Source organism: Manacus candei, unplaced genomic scaffold, assembly GCF_025592945.1.
Source record: "Manacus candei isolate 608988 ecotype Guabito, Panama unplaced genomic scaffold, ASM2559294v1 h1tg000269l, whole genome shotgun sequence".
Taxonomy (NCBI): Eukaryota; Metazoa; Chordata; class Aves; order Passeriformes; family Pipridae; genus Manacus; species Manacus candei.
Window position 1 is genome coordinate 101,104 of NW_026138317.1, and position 12,915 is coordinate 114,018.

The window sequence follows — 12,915 nt, forward strand, 5'->3', positions numbered from 1 at the left end:
CCTTCCACGTCCCAGGAACTCCATATCCCAACCCTTCCATATCCCAACCCTTCCACATCCCAACCCTCCCACGTCCCAGCCCTTCCACGTCCCAGGAACTCCATATCCCAACCCTTCCATATCCCAACCCTTCCACATCCCAACCCTCCCACGTCCCAGCCCTTCCACGTCCCAGGAACTCCATATCCCAACCCTTCCATATCCCAACCCTCCCACATCCCAGGAACTCCATGTCCCAGCCCTCCCACGTCCCAGGAATTCCATGTCCTGGGAATTCCATGTCCCAGCCCTCCCACATCCCAGGAATTCCATGTCCTGGGAATTCCACGTCCCAGCCCTTCCACGTCCCAGGAATTCCGTGTCCCAGGAACTCCATATCCCAACCCTTCCATGTCCCAGCCCTTCCGTGTCCTGGCAATTCCGTGTCCCAGGAATTCCATGTCCTGGGAATTCCATGTCTCAACCCTTCCATATCCCAACCCTTCCATGTCTCAACCCTTCCATATCCCAACCCTTCCATATCCCAACCCTTCCATATCCCAACCCTTCCATATCCCAACCCTTCCATGTCTCAACCCTTCCATATCCCAACCCTTCCATATCCCAACCCTTCCATGTCCCAACCCTTCCATATCCCAACCCTTCCATATCCCAACCCTTCCATATCCCAACCCTTCCATATCCCAACCCTTCCACATCCCAACCCTTCCATATCCCAACCCTTCCATATCCCAACCCTTCCACGTCCCAGCCCTTCCACGTCCCAGGAATTCCATGCCCTGGGAACTCCATATCCCAACCCTCCTATGTCCAGGGAATTCCATATCCCAACCCTTCCATGTCCCAACCCTTCTATGTCCTGGGAATTCCATGTCCTGGGAACCCCATGTCCCAGGAATTCCATATCCCAACCCTTCCACGTCCCAACCCTCCCACGTCCCAGGAACTCCATATCCCAACCCTCCCACATCCCAGGAATTCCATATCCCAACCCTCCCACGTCCCAGGAATTCCGTGCCCCAGCCCTCCCACGTCCTGGGAATTCCATATCCCAACCCTCCCACGTCCCGGGAACTCCATATCCCAACCCTCCCACATCCCGGGAACTCCATATCCCAACCCTCCCACGTCCCAGGAATTCCGTGTCCCAGCCCTCCCACATCCCGGGAATTCCGTGCCCCAGCCCTCCCACCTCCCCGGCGTCGGTACCTGGTCGTCCATGAGGGCCACGAGCGGGGACAGGACGAGGGCGATCGCCCGGCGGCGCCGGTGGAAGAGCAGGGCGGGCAGCTGGTAGCACAGGGATTTGCCCATCCCCGTGGGCAGCACCACCAGCGTGGACAGTCCTGGGGGAAAACCAAAAAAAACTGGGAATTCCTGGAAGGTTCAACGGCACGGGGGAGGTCGGGAAAAGGGGCTGGGGGGAGCGACTCCCACCGCAGAGGATCCGCATGACGGCCCCGGCCTGGCCCGGGCGGAAGGAGGAGTGTCCCAAATCCCTCAGGGCTTCCAGAACCTCCGCCGGGGGATCTGCGGGAGGGAATCCGGGGAGAGGGAGGGTCGGGGGGGGGGACACGGAGAGGGATGGAGGTGGGGTGGGAAGGGGCTGGGGCTGGGATCACTGGGATTTGGGATCATGGGATGGGAAGGGCCTGGATCTGGGACACTGGGATTTGGGATCATGGGATGGGAAGGAGCTGGATCTGGGACACTGGGATTTGGCACCACTGGATGGAGATGGGATGGGAAGGGCCTGGATCTGGGATGTTGGGATTTGGGATCATGGGATGGAGATAGGATGGGAAGGGCCTGGATCTGGGACACTGGGATTGGGGATCACCAGATGGACATGGGATGGGAAAGATGGGGAGCTGGGATGTTGGGATTTGGGATCACCAGATGGACACGGGATGGGAAGGGCCTGGATCTGGGACACTGGGATTGGGATCATTGGATGGAGATGGGATGGGAAGGGCCTGGATCTGGGACACTGGGATTTGGGATCAGTGGATGGAGATGGGATGGGAAGGACCCAGAACTGGGACACTGGGATTTGGGATCACTGGTTAATGGGATGGGAAGGACCCAGAACTGGGACACTGAGATTTGGGATCATGGGATGGGAAGGGCCTGGAGCTGGGACACTGGGATTTGGGATCACTGGATGGACACGGGATGGGAAGGACCCAGATCTGGGACACTGGGACTCCAGTTAATGGGATGGGAAGGGCCTGGATCTGGGACACTGGGATTGGGATCATTGGATGGAGATGGGATGGGAAGGGCCTGGATCTGGGACACTGGGATTTGGGATCAGTGGATGGAGATGGGATGGGAAGGACCCAGAGCTGGGACACTGGGATTTGGGATCATGGGATGGAGATAGGATGGGAAGGGCCTGGATCTGGGACACTGGGATTTGGGATCACTGGTTAATGGGATGGGAAGGACCTGGATCTGGGACACTGGGATTTGGGATCACCTGATGGAGCCAGGATGGAAAAGACCCAGCTCTGGGACACCAGGATCAATGGTAATGGGATGGGAAGGACCTGGATCTGGGAACACTGGGATTTGGGATCATGGGATGGGAAGGACCTGGATCTGGGACACTGGGATTTGGGATCATGGGATGGAGATGGGATGGGAAGGGCCTGGATCTGGGATCACTGGGATTTGGGATCAGTGGATGGAGATGGGATGGGAAGGATGGGGAGCTGGGATGTTGGGATTTGGGATCAGTGGTTAATGGGATGGGAAGGGCCTGGATCTGGGACACTGGGATGTGGGATCACTGGTTAATGGGATGGGAAGGACCCAGAACTGGGACACTGGGATTTGGGAACACTGGATGGAGATGGGATGGGAAGGACCCAGAGTTGGGACACTGGGATTTGGGATCATGGGATGGAGATGGGATGGGAAGGAGCTGGATCTGGGACATTGGGATATGGGATTATGGGATGGAGATGGGATGGGAAGGAGCTGGATCTGGGATCACTGGGATTTGGGATCAGTGGATGGAGATGGGATGGGAAGGATGGGGAGCTGGGATGTTGGGATTTGGGATCAGTGGTTAATGGGATGGGAAGGGCCTGGATCTGGGACACTGGGACTCCAGTTAATAGGATGGGAAGGACCCAGAGCTGGGACACTGGGATTTGGGATCAGTGCTTAATGGGATGGGAAGGGCCTGGATCTGGGACACTGGGATTTGGGATCACTGGTTAACGGGATGGGAAGGCTCTGGGACACTGGGATATTCCCCAGCATTCCCACCCGGAGCCGCCGCTCCCGGTTTTTACCCGGCACTTCCCCGCCCGGTCCCGGGCTGTAAAGGGGCTCCACGGGCGCTGGGGGAGGGCAGGGATGGAATTCCGGCCTCAGGGTGTCCGGGAGAGGAGGAGATTCCAGAAGGTTCCGGGAGGATTCCGGCGGGTGGGATCCGCTCCCTGGGAGGGAGGAGGGGAAGGGTCGGGATCCAAAGGGGCTTTTCCCGATTTCCCGGGCAAAGGAGGGGCCAAAGGAGGGGTTGGAGGAGCCCAAATTCGCATTTTTGGGCTGAAAATCTGCATTTTCAGGGGCAAAATCCCCGGTTTTAGGGGGAAAATCCGCATTTTTAGGACGAAAATTTGCATTTTTGGGGGGAAAATCCCTGTTTTTAGGAGGAAAATCCCCATTTTTAAGAGAAAAATCACCATTTTTAGGAGGAAAATCCCTGTTTTTAGGAGCAAAATCCACATTTTTAGGAGGAAAATCCACATTTTTAGGAGCAAAATCCACATTTTTAGGAGGAAAATCCCCATTTTGAAGAGAAAAATCCCCATTTTTAGGAGGAAAATCCCTGTTTTTAGGAGGAAAATCCCCGTTTTTAGGAGGAAAATCCCCATTTTTAGGAGTAAAATCCACATTTTTAGGAGGAAAATCCCCATTTTTAGGAGGAAAATCCCCATTTTTAGGAGGAAAATCCCCGTTTTTGGGGCCTGACGTCAACTTTTAAGGGAGAAAAATCCCATTTTTAGGAGACAAATCCACATTTTTGGGGACAAATTCCTCATTTTCCAGCCAAAACTTTCCCATTTTTAGGAGGAAAATTCCCATTTTTAGGAGGAAAATCCCTGTTTTTAGGAGGAAAATCCCCATTTTTAGGAGGAAAATCCCTGTTTTTTGGGGGAAAATCCCCGTTTTTAGGAGGAAAATCCCTGTTTTTTTGGGGAAAATCCCCATTTTTAGGAGGAAAATCCCCGTTTTTAGGAGGAAAATCCCCGTTTTTGGGGCCCGACGTCAACTTTTAAGGGAGAAAAATCCCATTTTTAGGAGACAAATCCACATTTTTGGGGACAAATTCCTCATTTTCCAGCCAAAAATTTCCCATTTTTAGGAGGAAAATTCGCATTTTTAGGAGGAAAATCCCTGTTTTTAGGAGGAAAATCCCCATTTTTAGGAGGAAAATCCCTGTTTTTAGGAGGAAAATCCACATTTTTAGGAGGAAAATCCCTGTTTTTAGGAGGAAAATCCCCATTTTTAGGAGGAAAATCCCCATTTTTAGGAGGAAAATCCCTGTTTTTAGGAGGAAAATCCCCGTTTTTAGGAGGAAAATCCACATTTTTAGGAGGAAAATCCCCATTTTTAGGACGAAAATTTGCATTTTTCGGGGTAAAATCCCTGTTTTTAGGAGGAAAATCCCCGTTTTTAGGAGCAAAATCCCCATTTTTAGGAGGAAAATCCCCGTTTTTGGGGCCCGACGTCAACTTTTAAGGGAGAAAAATCCCATTTTTAGGAGACAAATCCACATTTTTGGGGCCAAATTCTCTCATTTTCCGGCCCAAAATCCCCCGTTTTTAGGGCAAAAAAAAATCCCATTTTTAGGGCGAAAAAAATCCCATTTTTGGGTGACAGATCCACATTTTTGGGGCCAAATCCCTCATTTCCAAGGACAAAAAAAAAAAAATCCACATTTTTTGGGGTCAAAAATGGCATTTTTGGGGCCGAACCCCCCATCCCAAGCTCATTCCCAACGGGAATCTCTTCCCTGAGCATTCCCAGCTCGCTCCCCTCACCGGAGATTCCCGGGAAAACGCTGCTGGTCCTTCGAGCCACTTCTTCCAGAGTGGGAAGTGGATCCTCCTCATCCTCCTCCTCCTCATCCTTGGGATTGTTTCCCGCTGGGAATGATCCCAAATCCCTCCCTGGGGGCGGAAAAATGGGATCAGAACCCTGGGAACGATCCCAAATCCCTTGGAAAAATGGGATCAGAACCCGGGAACGATCCCAAATCCCTCCCTTTATGTGGAAAAACGGGATCAGAACCCTGGGAACGATCCCAAATCCCTTGGAAAAACGGGATGAGAACCCCAGGAATGATCCCAAATCCCTCCCTGTGCTCGGAAAAACGGGATCAGAACCCTGGGAATGATCCCAAATCCCTCAAAAAAATGGGATCAGAACCCCGGGAACGATCCCAAATCTCTCCCTTTATGTGGAAAAATGAGATCAAAAACCCCGGGAACGATTCAAAATCTCTCAGAAAAACGGGATCAGAACCCTGGGAATGATCCCAAATCCCTCCCTTTATGTGAAAAAATGGGATCAGAACCCGGGAATGATCCCAAATCCCTCCCTGCCCTTGGAAAAAGGGGATCAGAACCCTGGGAATGATCCCAAATCCCTTGGAAAAATGGGATCAGAACCCCGGGAATGATCCCAAATCCCTCCCTGTGCTTGGAAAAACGGGATCAAAAACCCCGGGAATGATCCCAAATCCCTCCCTAGGGGCAGAAAAACAGGATCAGAACCCTAGGAAGGATCCCAAATCCCTCCCTCTGCTTGGAAAAACGGGATCAGAACCCTGGGAATGATCCCAAATCCCTCCCTGGGGGCGGAAAAATGGGATCAGAAACCTTAGGAATGATCCCAAATCCCTCAGAAAAAAAGGATAAGAACCCCGGGAATGATCCCAAATCCCTCCCTGTGCTTGGAAAAACGGGATCAGAACCCAGGGAACGATCCCAAATCCCTCCCTGTGGGCAGAAAAACGGGATCAGAACCCCAAGAACGATCCCAAATTCCTCCCTTTATGTGGAAAAATGGGATCAGAACCCTGGGAACGATCCCAAAACCCTTGGAAAAATGGGATCAAAACCCCAGGAATGATCCCAAATCCCTCCCGGGCTTGGAAAAATGGGATCAGAACCCCGGGAAGGATCCCAAATCCCTCAAAAAAATGGGATCAGAACCTTGGGAACGATCCCAAATCGCTCCCTGTGCTTGGAAAAATGCGATCAGAACCCTGGGAATGATCCCAAATCCCTCCCTGGGCTTGGAAAAATGGGATCAGAACCCCGGGAAGGATCCCAAATCCCTCCCTTTATGTGGAAAAACGGGATCAGAACCCCAGAAATGATCCCAAATCCTCCCTGTGCTTGGAAAAACGGGATCAGAACCCTGGGAATGATCCCAAATCCCTCAGAAAAACGGGATCAGAACCCTGGGAATGATCCCAAATCCTTCCCTGTGAGGAGAAAAATGGGATCAGAATCCCAGGAACGATCCCAAATCCCTCCCTGTGCTGGGAAAAATGGGATCAGAACCCTGGGAACGATCCCAAATCCCTCCCTTTATGTGGAAAAACGGGATCAGAACCTGGGAATGATCCCAAATCCCTTGGAAAAATGGGATCAAAACCCCGGGAATGATCCCAAATCCCTTGGAAAAACGGGATCAGAACCCTGGGAATGATCCCAAATCCCTCCCTGGGTGCAGAAAAATGGGATCAAAACCCTGGGAATGATCCCAAATCCCTCCCTGCCCTTGGAAAAAGGGGATCAGAACCTGGGAATGATCCCAAATCCCTCCCTGTGTTCGGAAAAATGGGATCAGAACCCCGGGAACGATCCCAAATCCCTCCCTGGGGACAGAAAAACAGGATCAGAACCCTGGGAATGATCCCAAATCCCTCCCTTTATGTGGAAAAATGGGATCAGAACCCTGGGAACGATCCCAAAACCCTTGGAAAAATGGGATCAAAACCCTGGGAATGATCCCAAATCCCTCCCGGGCTTGGAAAAATGGGATCAGAACCCCGGGAAGGATCCCAAATCCCTCAAAAAAATGGGATCAGAACCCCGGGAATGATCCCAAATCCCTCAGAAAAACAGGATCAGAACCCTGGGAATGATCCCAAATCCCTCAGAAAAACAGGATCAGAACCCTGGGAATGATCCCAAATCCCTCAGAAAAACAGGATCAGAACCCTAGGAAGGATCCCAAATCCCTCCCTGTGCTGGGAAAAACGGGGTCAGAATCTTGGGAATGATCCCAAATCCCTTGGAAAAACAGGAACAGAACCCTGGGAATGACCCCAAATCCCTCCCTGGGTGCAGAAAAACGGGATCAGAAGCCCAGGAATGATCCCAAATCCCTCAGAAAAATGGGATCAGAACCCCAGGAATGATCCCAAATTCCTCCCTCTGGGCAGAAAAACGGGATCAGAACCCCGGGAACGATCCCAAATCCCTTGGAAAAACAGGAACAGAACCCCAGGAACGATCCCAAATCCCTCCCTGTGCTCGGAAAAACGGGATCAGAGCCCTGGGAATGATCCCAAATCCCTCCCTGTGCTTGGAAAAACAGGAACACAACTCCAGGAACGATCCCAAATCCCTCCCTGTGCTTGGAAAAACGGGATCAAAAACCCCGGGAATGATCCCGCCCCCATCCCCGAATTCCTGATCCCTAAAATCCCTCCAGGCACCTTCCCAACCCTCCCCTCCCCCCGGCATTCCCGGCATTCCGCGCCCGCTCCCACCTGGACATTGGGCCGCCCAGTGCCCGGGGGTCCCGCAGCGGAAGCAGGCGCCGGATCCGCCGCCCCCGGCACGGCCCCACTTCTTCCGCCACTTCTCCCGGGACACCTGGGAATGGGGATTCTGGGTCCCGGGAATTCCGTGTCCCGGGAATTCCATGTCCCACCCCTTCCATGTCCTGGCCCTTCCATATCCCAGGAATTCCACGTCCCAGCCCTTCCGTGTCCCAGCCCTTCCATGTCTCAGGAATTCCATGTCCCAGCCCTTCCGTGTCCCAGCCCTTCCATGTCCCAGGAATTCCGTGTCCCAGGAATCCCATGTCCCAGCCCTTCTATGTCCCAGGAATTCCATGTCCTGGGAATTCCATGTCCCGGGAATTCCGTGTCCCACCCCTTCCATGTCCTGTCCCTTCCATGTCCCAGGAATTCTGTGTCCTGGGAATTCCATGTCCCGGGAATGCCATGTTCCAGCCCTTCCATGTTGTCCTATCCCTTCCATATCCCAGGAATTCCGTGTCCCAGCCCCTCTGTGTCCCAGCCCTTCCAAGTCCCAGGAATTCTGTGTCCCAGGAATTCCATGTCCTGGCCTTTCAGTGTCCCGGGAATTCCATGTCCCATCCCTTCTGTGCCCCAGGAATTCCGTGTCTCGGTCCTTCCATGTCCCAGGAATTCCATGTCCTGGGAATTCCATGTCCCGGGAATTCCATGTCCCAGTCCTTCACTGTCCCAGGAATTCCATGTCCTCTCCCTTCCATATCCCAGGAATTCCATATCCCAGCCCTTCCATGCCCCAGGAATTCCATGTCCTCTCCCTTCCACGTCCCAGCCCTTCCATGTCCCAGGAATTCCCAGGAATTCCACGTCCCAGGAATTCCACATCCCAGGAATTCCGTGTCCCAGCCCTTCCCTGCCCGCAGTCCCAGAAGATTCCCAAGGGAACCCAGAAGATTCCAAAGGGGAACCCAGAAGATTCCCAAGGGACCCCAGAAGATTCCCAAGGGACCCCCAGAAGATTCCCAAGGGGAACCCAGAAGATTCCCAAGGGACCCCAGAAGATTCCCAAGGGACCCCCAGATTCCCAAGGGACCCCAGAAGATTCCCAAGGGAATCCCAGATTCCCAAGGGAACCCAGAAGATTCCCAAGGGACCCCCAGAAGATTCCCAAGGGACCCCAGAAGATTCCCAAGGGACCCCCAGATTCCCAAGGGACCCCCAGATTCCCAAAGGACCCCCAGAAGATTCCCAAGGGACCCCAGATTCCCAAGGGGAACCCCAGAAGATTCCCAAGGGAATCCCAGATTCCCAAGGGACCCCCAGATTCCCAAGGGACCCCAGAAGATTCCCAAGGGACCCCCAGATTCCCAAGGGACCCCCAGATTCCCAAGGGACCCCAGAAGATTCCCAAGGGACCCCCAGATTCCCAAGGGACCCCAGAAGATTCCAAAGGGAACCCAGAAGATTCCCAAGGGACCCCCAGATTCCCAAGGGACCCCAGAAGATTCCCAAGGGACCCCCAGATTCCCAAGGGACCCCAGATTCCCAAGGAACCCCAGAAGATTCCCAAGGGAACCCCAGATTCCCAAGGGAACCCCAGATTCCCAAGGGACCCCCAGAAGATTCCCAAGGGACCCCAGAAGATTCCCAATGGAACCCCAGAAGATTCCAAAGGGGAACCCAGAAGATTCCCAAGGGACCCCCAGAAGATTCCAAAGGGGAACCCAGAAGATTCCCAAGGGACCCCCAGATTCCCAAGGGACCCCAGAAGATTCCCAAGGGAACCCAGAAGATTCCCAAGGGACCCCAGAAGATTCCAAAGGGACCCCCAGATTCCCAATGGAACCCCAGATTCCCAAGGGACCCCCAGAAGATTCCCAAGGGACCCCCAGAAGATTCCCAAGGGACCCCAGAAGATTCCCAAGGGGAACCCAGAAGATTCCCAAGGGACCCCCAGATTCCCAATGGAACCCGAGATTCCCAAGGGACCCCAGAAGATTCCCAAGGGACCCCCAGATTCCCAAGGGGAACCCCAGAAGATTCCCAATGGAATCCCAGATTCCCAAGGGACCCCCAGATTCCCAAGGGACCCCCAGAAGATTCCCAAGGGACCCCAGAAGATTCCCAAGGGACCCCCAGATTCCCAAGGGACTCCAGAAGATTCCCAAGGGGACCCCCAGATTCCCAAGGGAACCCCAGATTCCCAAGGGACCCCAGAAGATTCCCAAGGGACCCCCAGACCCCCAGATTCCCTGACCCGCCTCCGGAGGGCGTTCCCGCGCCGGGCCGATCCCCGGGAATACGTTTTCCGCCGCAGGTTGAGCCGCACGAAATTCCCGCCGGGAATGCGGGGGCACTGCCTGGGGGAAAGGCGGGATGAGCTTCGGGAATCCCCGGATCCCAGTCCCTGAAAACCTTTGGGAATCCCCGGATCCCAATCCCTGAAAACCTTCGGGTATCACCAGATCCCAATCCCTAAAAACCTTTGGGATTTACCACATCCCAATCCCAAAGGATTTTTGGGAATCCCCACATCCCAATCCCTAAAAACCTTTGGGAATCCCCACATCCCAATCCCAAAGGATATCTGGGAATCCCCACATCCCAATCCCTGAAAACCTTTGGGAATCACCAGACCCCAATCCCTGAAAAGGTTTGGGAACCCCCACATCCCAATCCCAAAGGATTTTTGGGAATCCCCGGATCCCAATCCTTAAAAAGGTTTGGGAATCACATTCCAACCCCAAAGGGTTTCTGGGAATCGTCACATCCCAATCCCTGAAAAGGTTTGGGAATCCCCACATCCCAATCCCAAAGGATTTTTGGGAATCCCCACATCCCAATCCCTAAGGAAGTTTGGGAATCCCCACATCCCAACCCCAGAAGTTTGGGAATCCCCACATCCCAATCCCTAAAAACCTTTGGGAATCCCCACATCCCAATCCCAAAGGTTTGGGAATCCCCACATCCCAATCCTAAAGGATTTTTGGGAATCACTGGATCCCAATCCCTAAAAAAATTTGGGAATCCCCACATCCCAATCCCTGAAAAGGATTTTTGGGAATCACCGGATCCCAATCCCAAAGGAAGTTTGGGAATCCCCACATCCCAATCCCTAAAAAGGTTTGGGAATCACATCCCAATCCCAGAAATTTGGGAATCCCCACATCCCAATCCCAAAGGATTTTTGGGAATCTCCCAATCCCAAAGGATTTCTGGGAATCTCCACATCCCAATCCCAAAGGAAGTTTGGGAATCCCCACATCCCAATCCCTAAAAAGGATTTTTGGGAATCCCCACATCCCAATCCCAAAGATTTGGGAATCACCAGATCCCAATCCCTGAAAACCTTTGGGATTTACCACATCCCAATCCCAAAGGTTTGGGAATCCCCACATCCCAATCCCAAAGGATTTCTGGGAATCCCCACATCCCAATCCCAAAGGATTTCTGGGAATCCCCACATCCCAATCCCAAAGGATTTCTGGGAATCCCCACATCCCAATCCCTAAAAAAATTTGGGAATCCCCACATGCAAATCCCAAAGGAAGTTTGGGAATCCCCACATCCCAATCCCTAAAAAGGTTTGGGAATCCCCACATCCCAATCCCAAAGGATTTTTGGGAATCCCCACATCCCAATCCCTAAAAACCTTTGGGAATCTCCACATCCCAATCCCTAAAAAAGTTTGGGAATCCCCACATCCCAATCCCTAAAAAGGATTTTTGGGAATCCCCACATCCCAATCCCGGAAAATTCGGGAATGACCTGGTTCCGCGGGCGGGTTTGGGCTTTTCCTGCTCCTCCTCTTCCTCTTCCAGGAAGTTTTCCAAGGATTTTGGAGTTTTCCTGCTCTTCCTCGGAGCTCCCACCTTCTTTTCCTTCTCCTCCTCTTCCCCTTCCAGAAGATTTTCCAAGGATTTTGGACTTTTCCTGCTCTTCCTTGGAGCTTTCCTGCTTTTCCTCGGAGCTCCCACCTGCTTTTCCTGCTCTTCCTCTTCCTCTTCCAGGAAGTTTTCCAAGGATTCCTGCAGCTTCCTCCTCTTCCTCGGAGCTCCCAAGTGCTTTTCCTTCTCCTCCTCTTCCTCTTCCACAAAGTTTTCCAAGGATTTTGGAGTTTTCCTGCTCTTCCTTGGAGCTCCCACTTCCTTTTCCTTCTCTTCCAGGTGGTTTTCCAAGAATTTTGGTGTTTTCCTGCTCTTCCTCAGAGCTCCCACCTGCTTTTCCTCCTCCTCCTCTTCCTCTTCCGGGTGCTTTTCCAAGGATTTTGGAGTCTTCCCACCTCTCTTTGGAGCTCCCACCTGCTTTTCCTGCTCCTCCTCTTCCTCTTCCAGAAGGTTTTCCAAGGATTTCTGAAGCTTCCTCCTCTTCTTCGGAGCTCCCACCTCTTTTTCCTTCTCCTCCTCTTCCTCTTCCAGGTGCTTTTCCAAGGATTTTGGAGTCTTCCCACTTTTCTTTGGAGCTCCCACCTGCTTTCCTTTCCCTTCCTCTTCCTCTTCCACGAGATTTTCCAAGGATTTTGGAGTCTTCCCACTTCTCTTTGGAGCTCCCACCTGCTTTTCCTGTTCCTCCTCTTCCTCTCCCGGGAGGTTTTCCAAGGATTTTGGAGTTTTCCTTCTCTTCCTTGGATCTCCCACCTCCTTTTCCTCGTCTTCCTCTTCCTCTTCTGGGTGATTTTCCAAGGATTTTGGAGTTTTCCTGCTCTTCCTTGGAGCTCCCACTTCCTTTTCCTTTTCTTCCAGGAAGTTTTCCAAGAATTTTGGTGTTTTCCTGCTCTTCCTCAGAGCTCCCACCTGCTTTTCCTCCTCCTCCTCTTCCTCTTCCACGAAGTTTTCCAAGGATTTTGGAGTCTTCCCACTTTTCTTTGGAGCTCCCACCTGCTTTCCTTTCCCTTCCTCTTCCTCTTCCATGAGATTTTCCAAGGATTTTGGAGTCTTCCCACTTCTCTTTGGATCTCCCACCTCCTTTTCCTCCTCCTCTTCCCCTCCCGGGATGTTTTCCAAGCATTCCAGGACGTTTCCCGACATCTTCCCACCCTCTTCCTCTTCCTCTTCCTCCTCCTCTTCCTCTTCCTCCTCCTCTTCCTCTCCCTCTTCCTCCTCCCCCTCCTCTCCCTC

The 12,915-nt window shown here is 52.7% G+C and overlaps 1 protein-coding gene and 1 long non-coding RNA gene across 2 annotated transcripts in view; both read right to left on the minus strand.

The window, feature by feature from the left end:
- RECQL4 (RecQ like helicase 4) overlaps positions 1-12,743 on the minus strand; it is a 41,044-nt gene extending 28,301 nt beyond the window's left edge. The window contains exons 1-7 of the mRNA XM_051775257.1: positions 11,567-12,743; positions 10,056-10,158; positions 7,808-7,913; positions 5,061-5,189; positions 3,306-3,452; positions 1,438-1,530; positions 1,210-1,346 (exon numbers count right to left, since the gene is read on the minus strand). Coding sequence (XP_051631217.1) covers positions 1,210-1,346; positions 1,438-1,530; positions 3,306-3,452; positions 5,061-5,189; positions 7,808-7,913; positions 10,056-10,158; positions 11,567-12,708 — 1,857 coding nt within the window. The 5' untranslated portion in view covers positions 12,709-12,743. The remainder of the gene's footprint in view (positions 1-1,209; positions 1,347-1,437; positions 1,531-3,305; positions 3,453-5,060; positions 5,190-7,807; positions 7,914-10,055; positions 10,159-11,566) is intronic.
- Positions 1,561-3,244, minus strand: LOC127464780 (uncharacterized). Its single transcript, XR_007901621.1, has 3 exons — positions 3,111-3,244; positions 2,849-3,000; positions 1,561-2,482 (listed from the first exon to the last, which is right to left on the minus strand). It is a non-coding gene; the product is annotated as an uncharacterized LOC127464780 (long non-coding RNA).
- Positions 12,744-12,915: the final 172 nt, after the last annotated feature.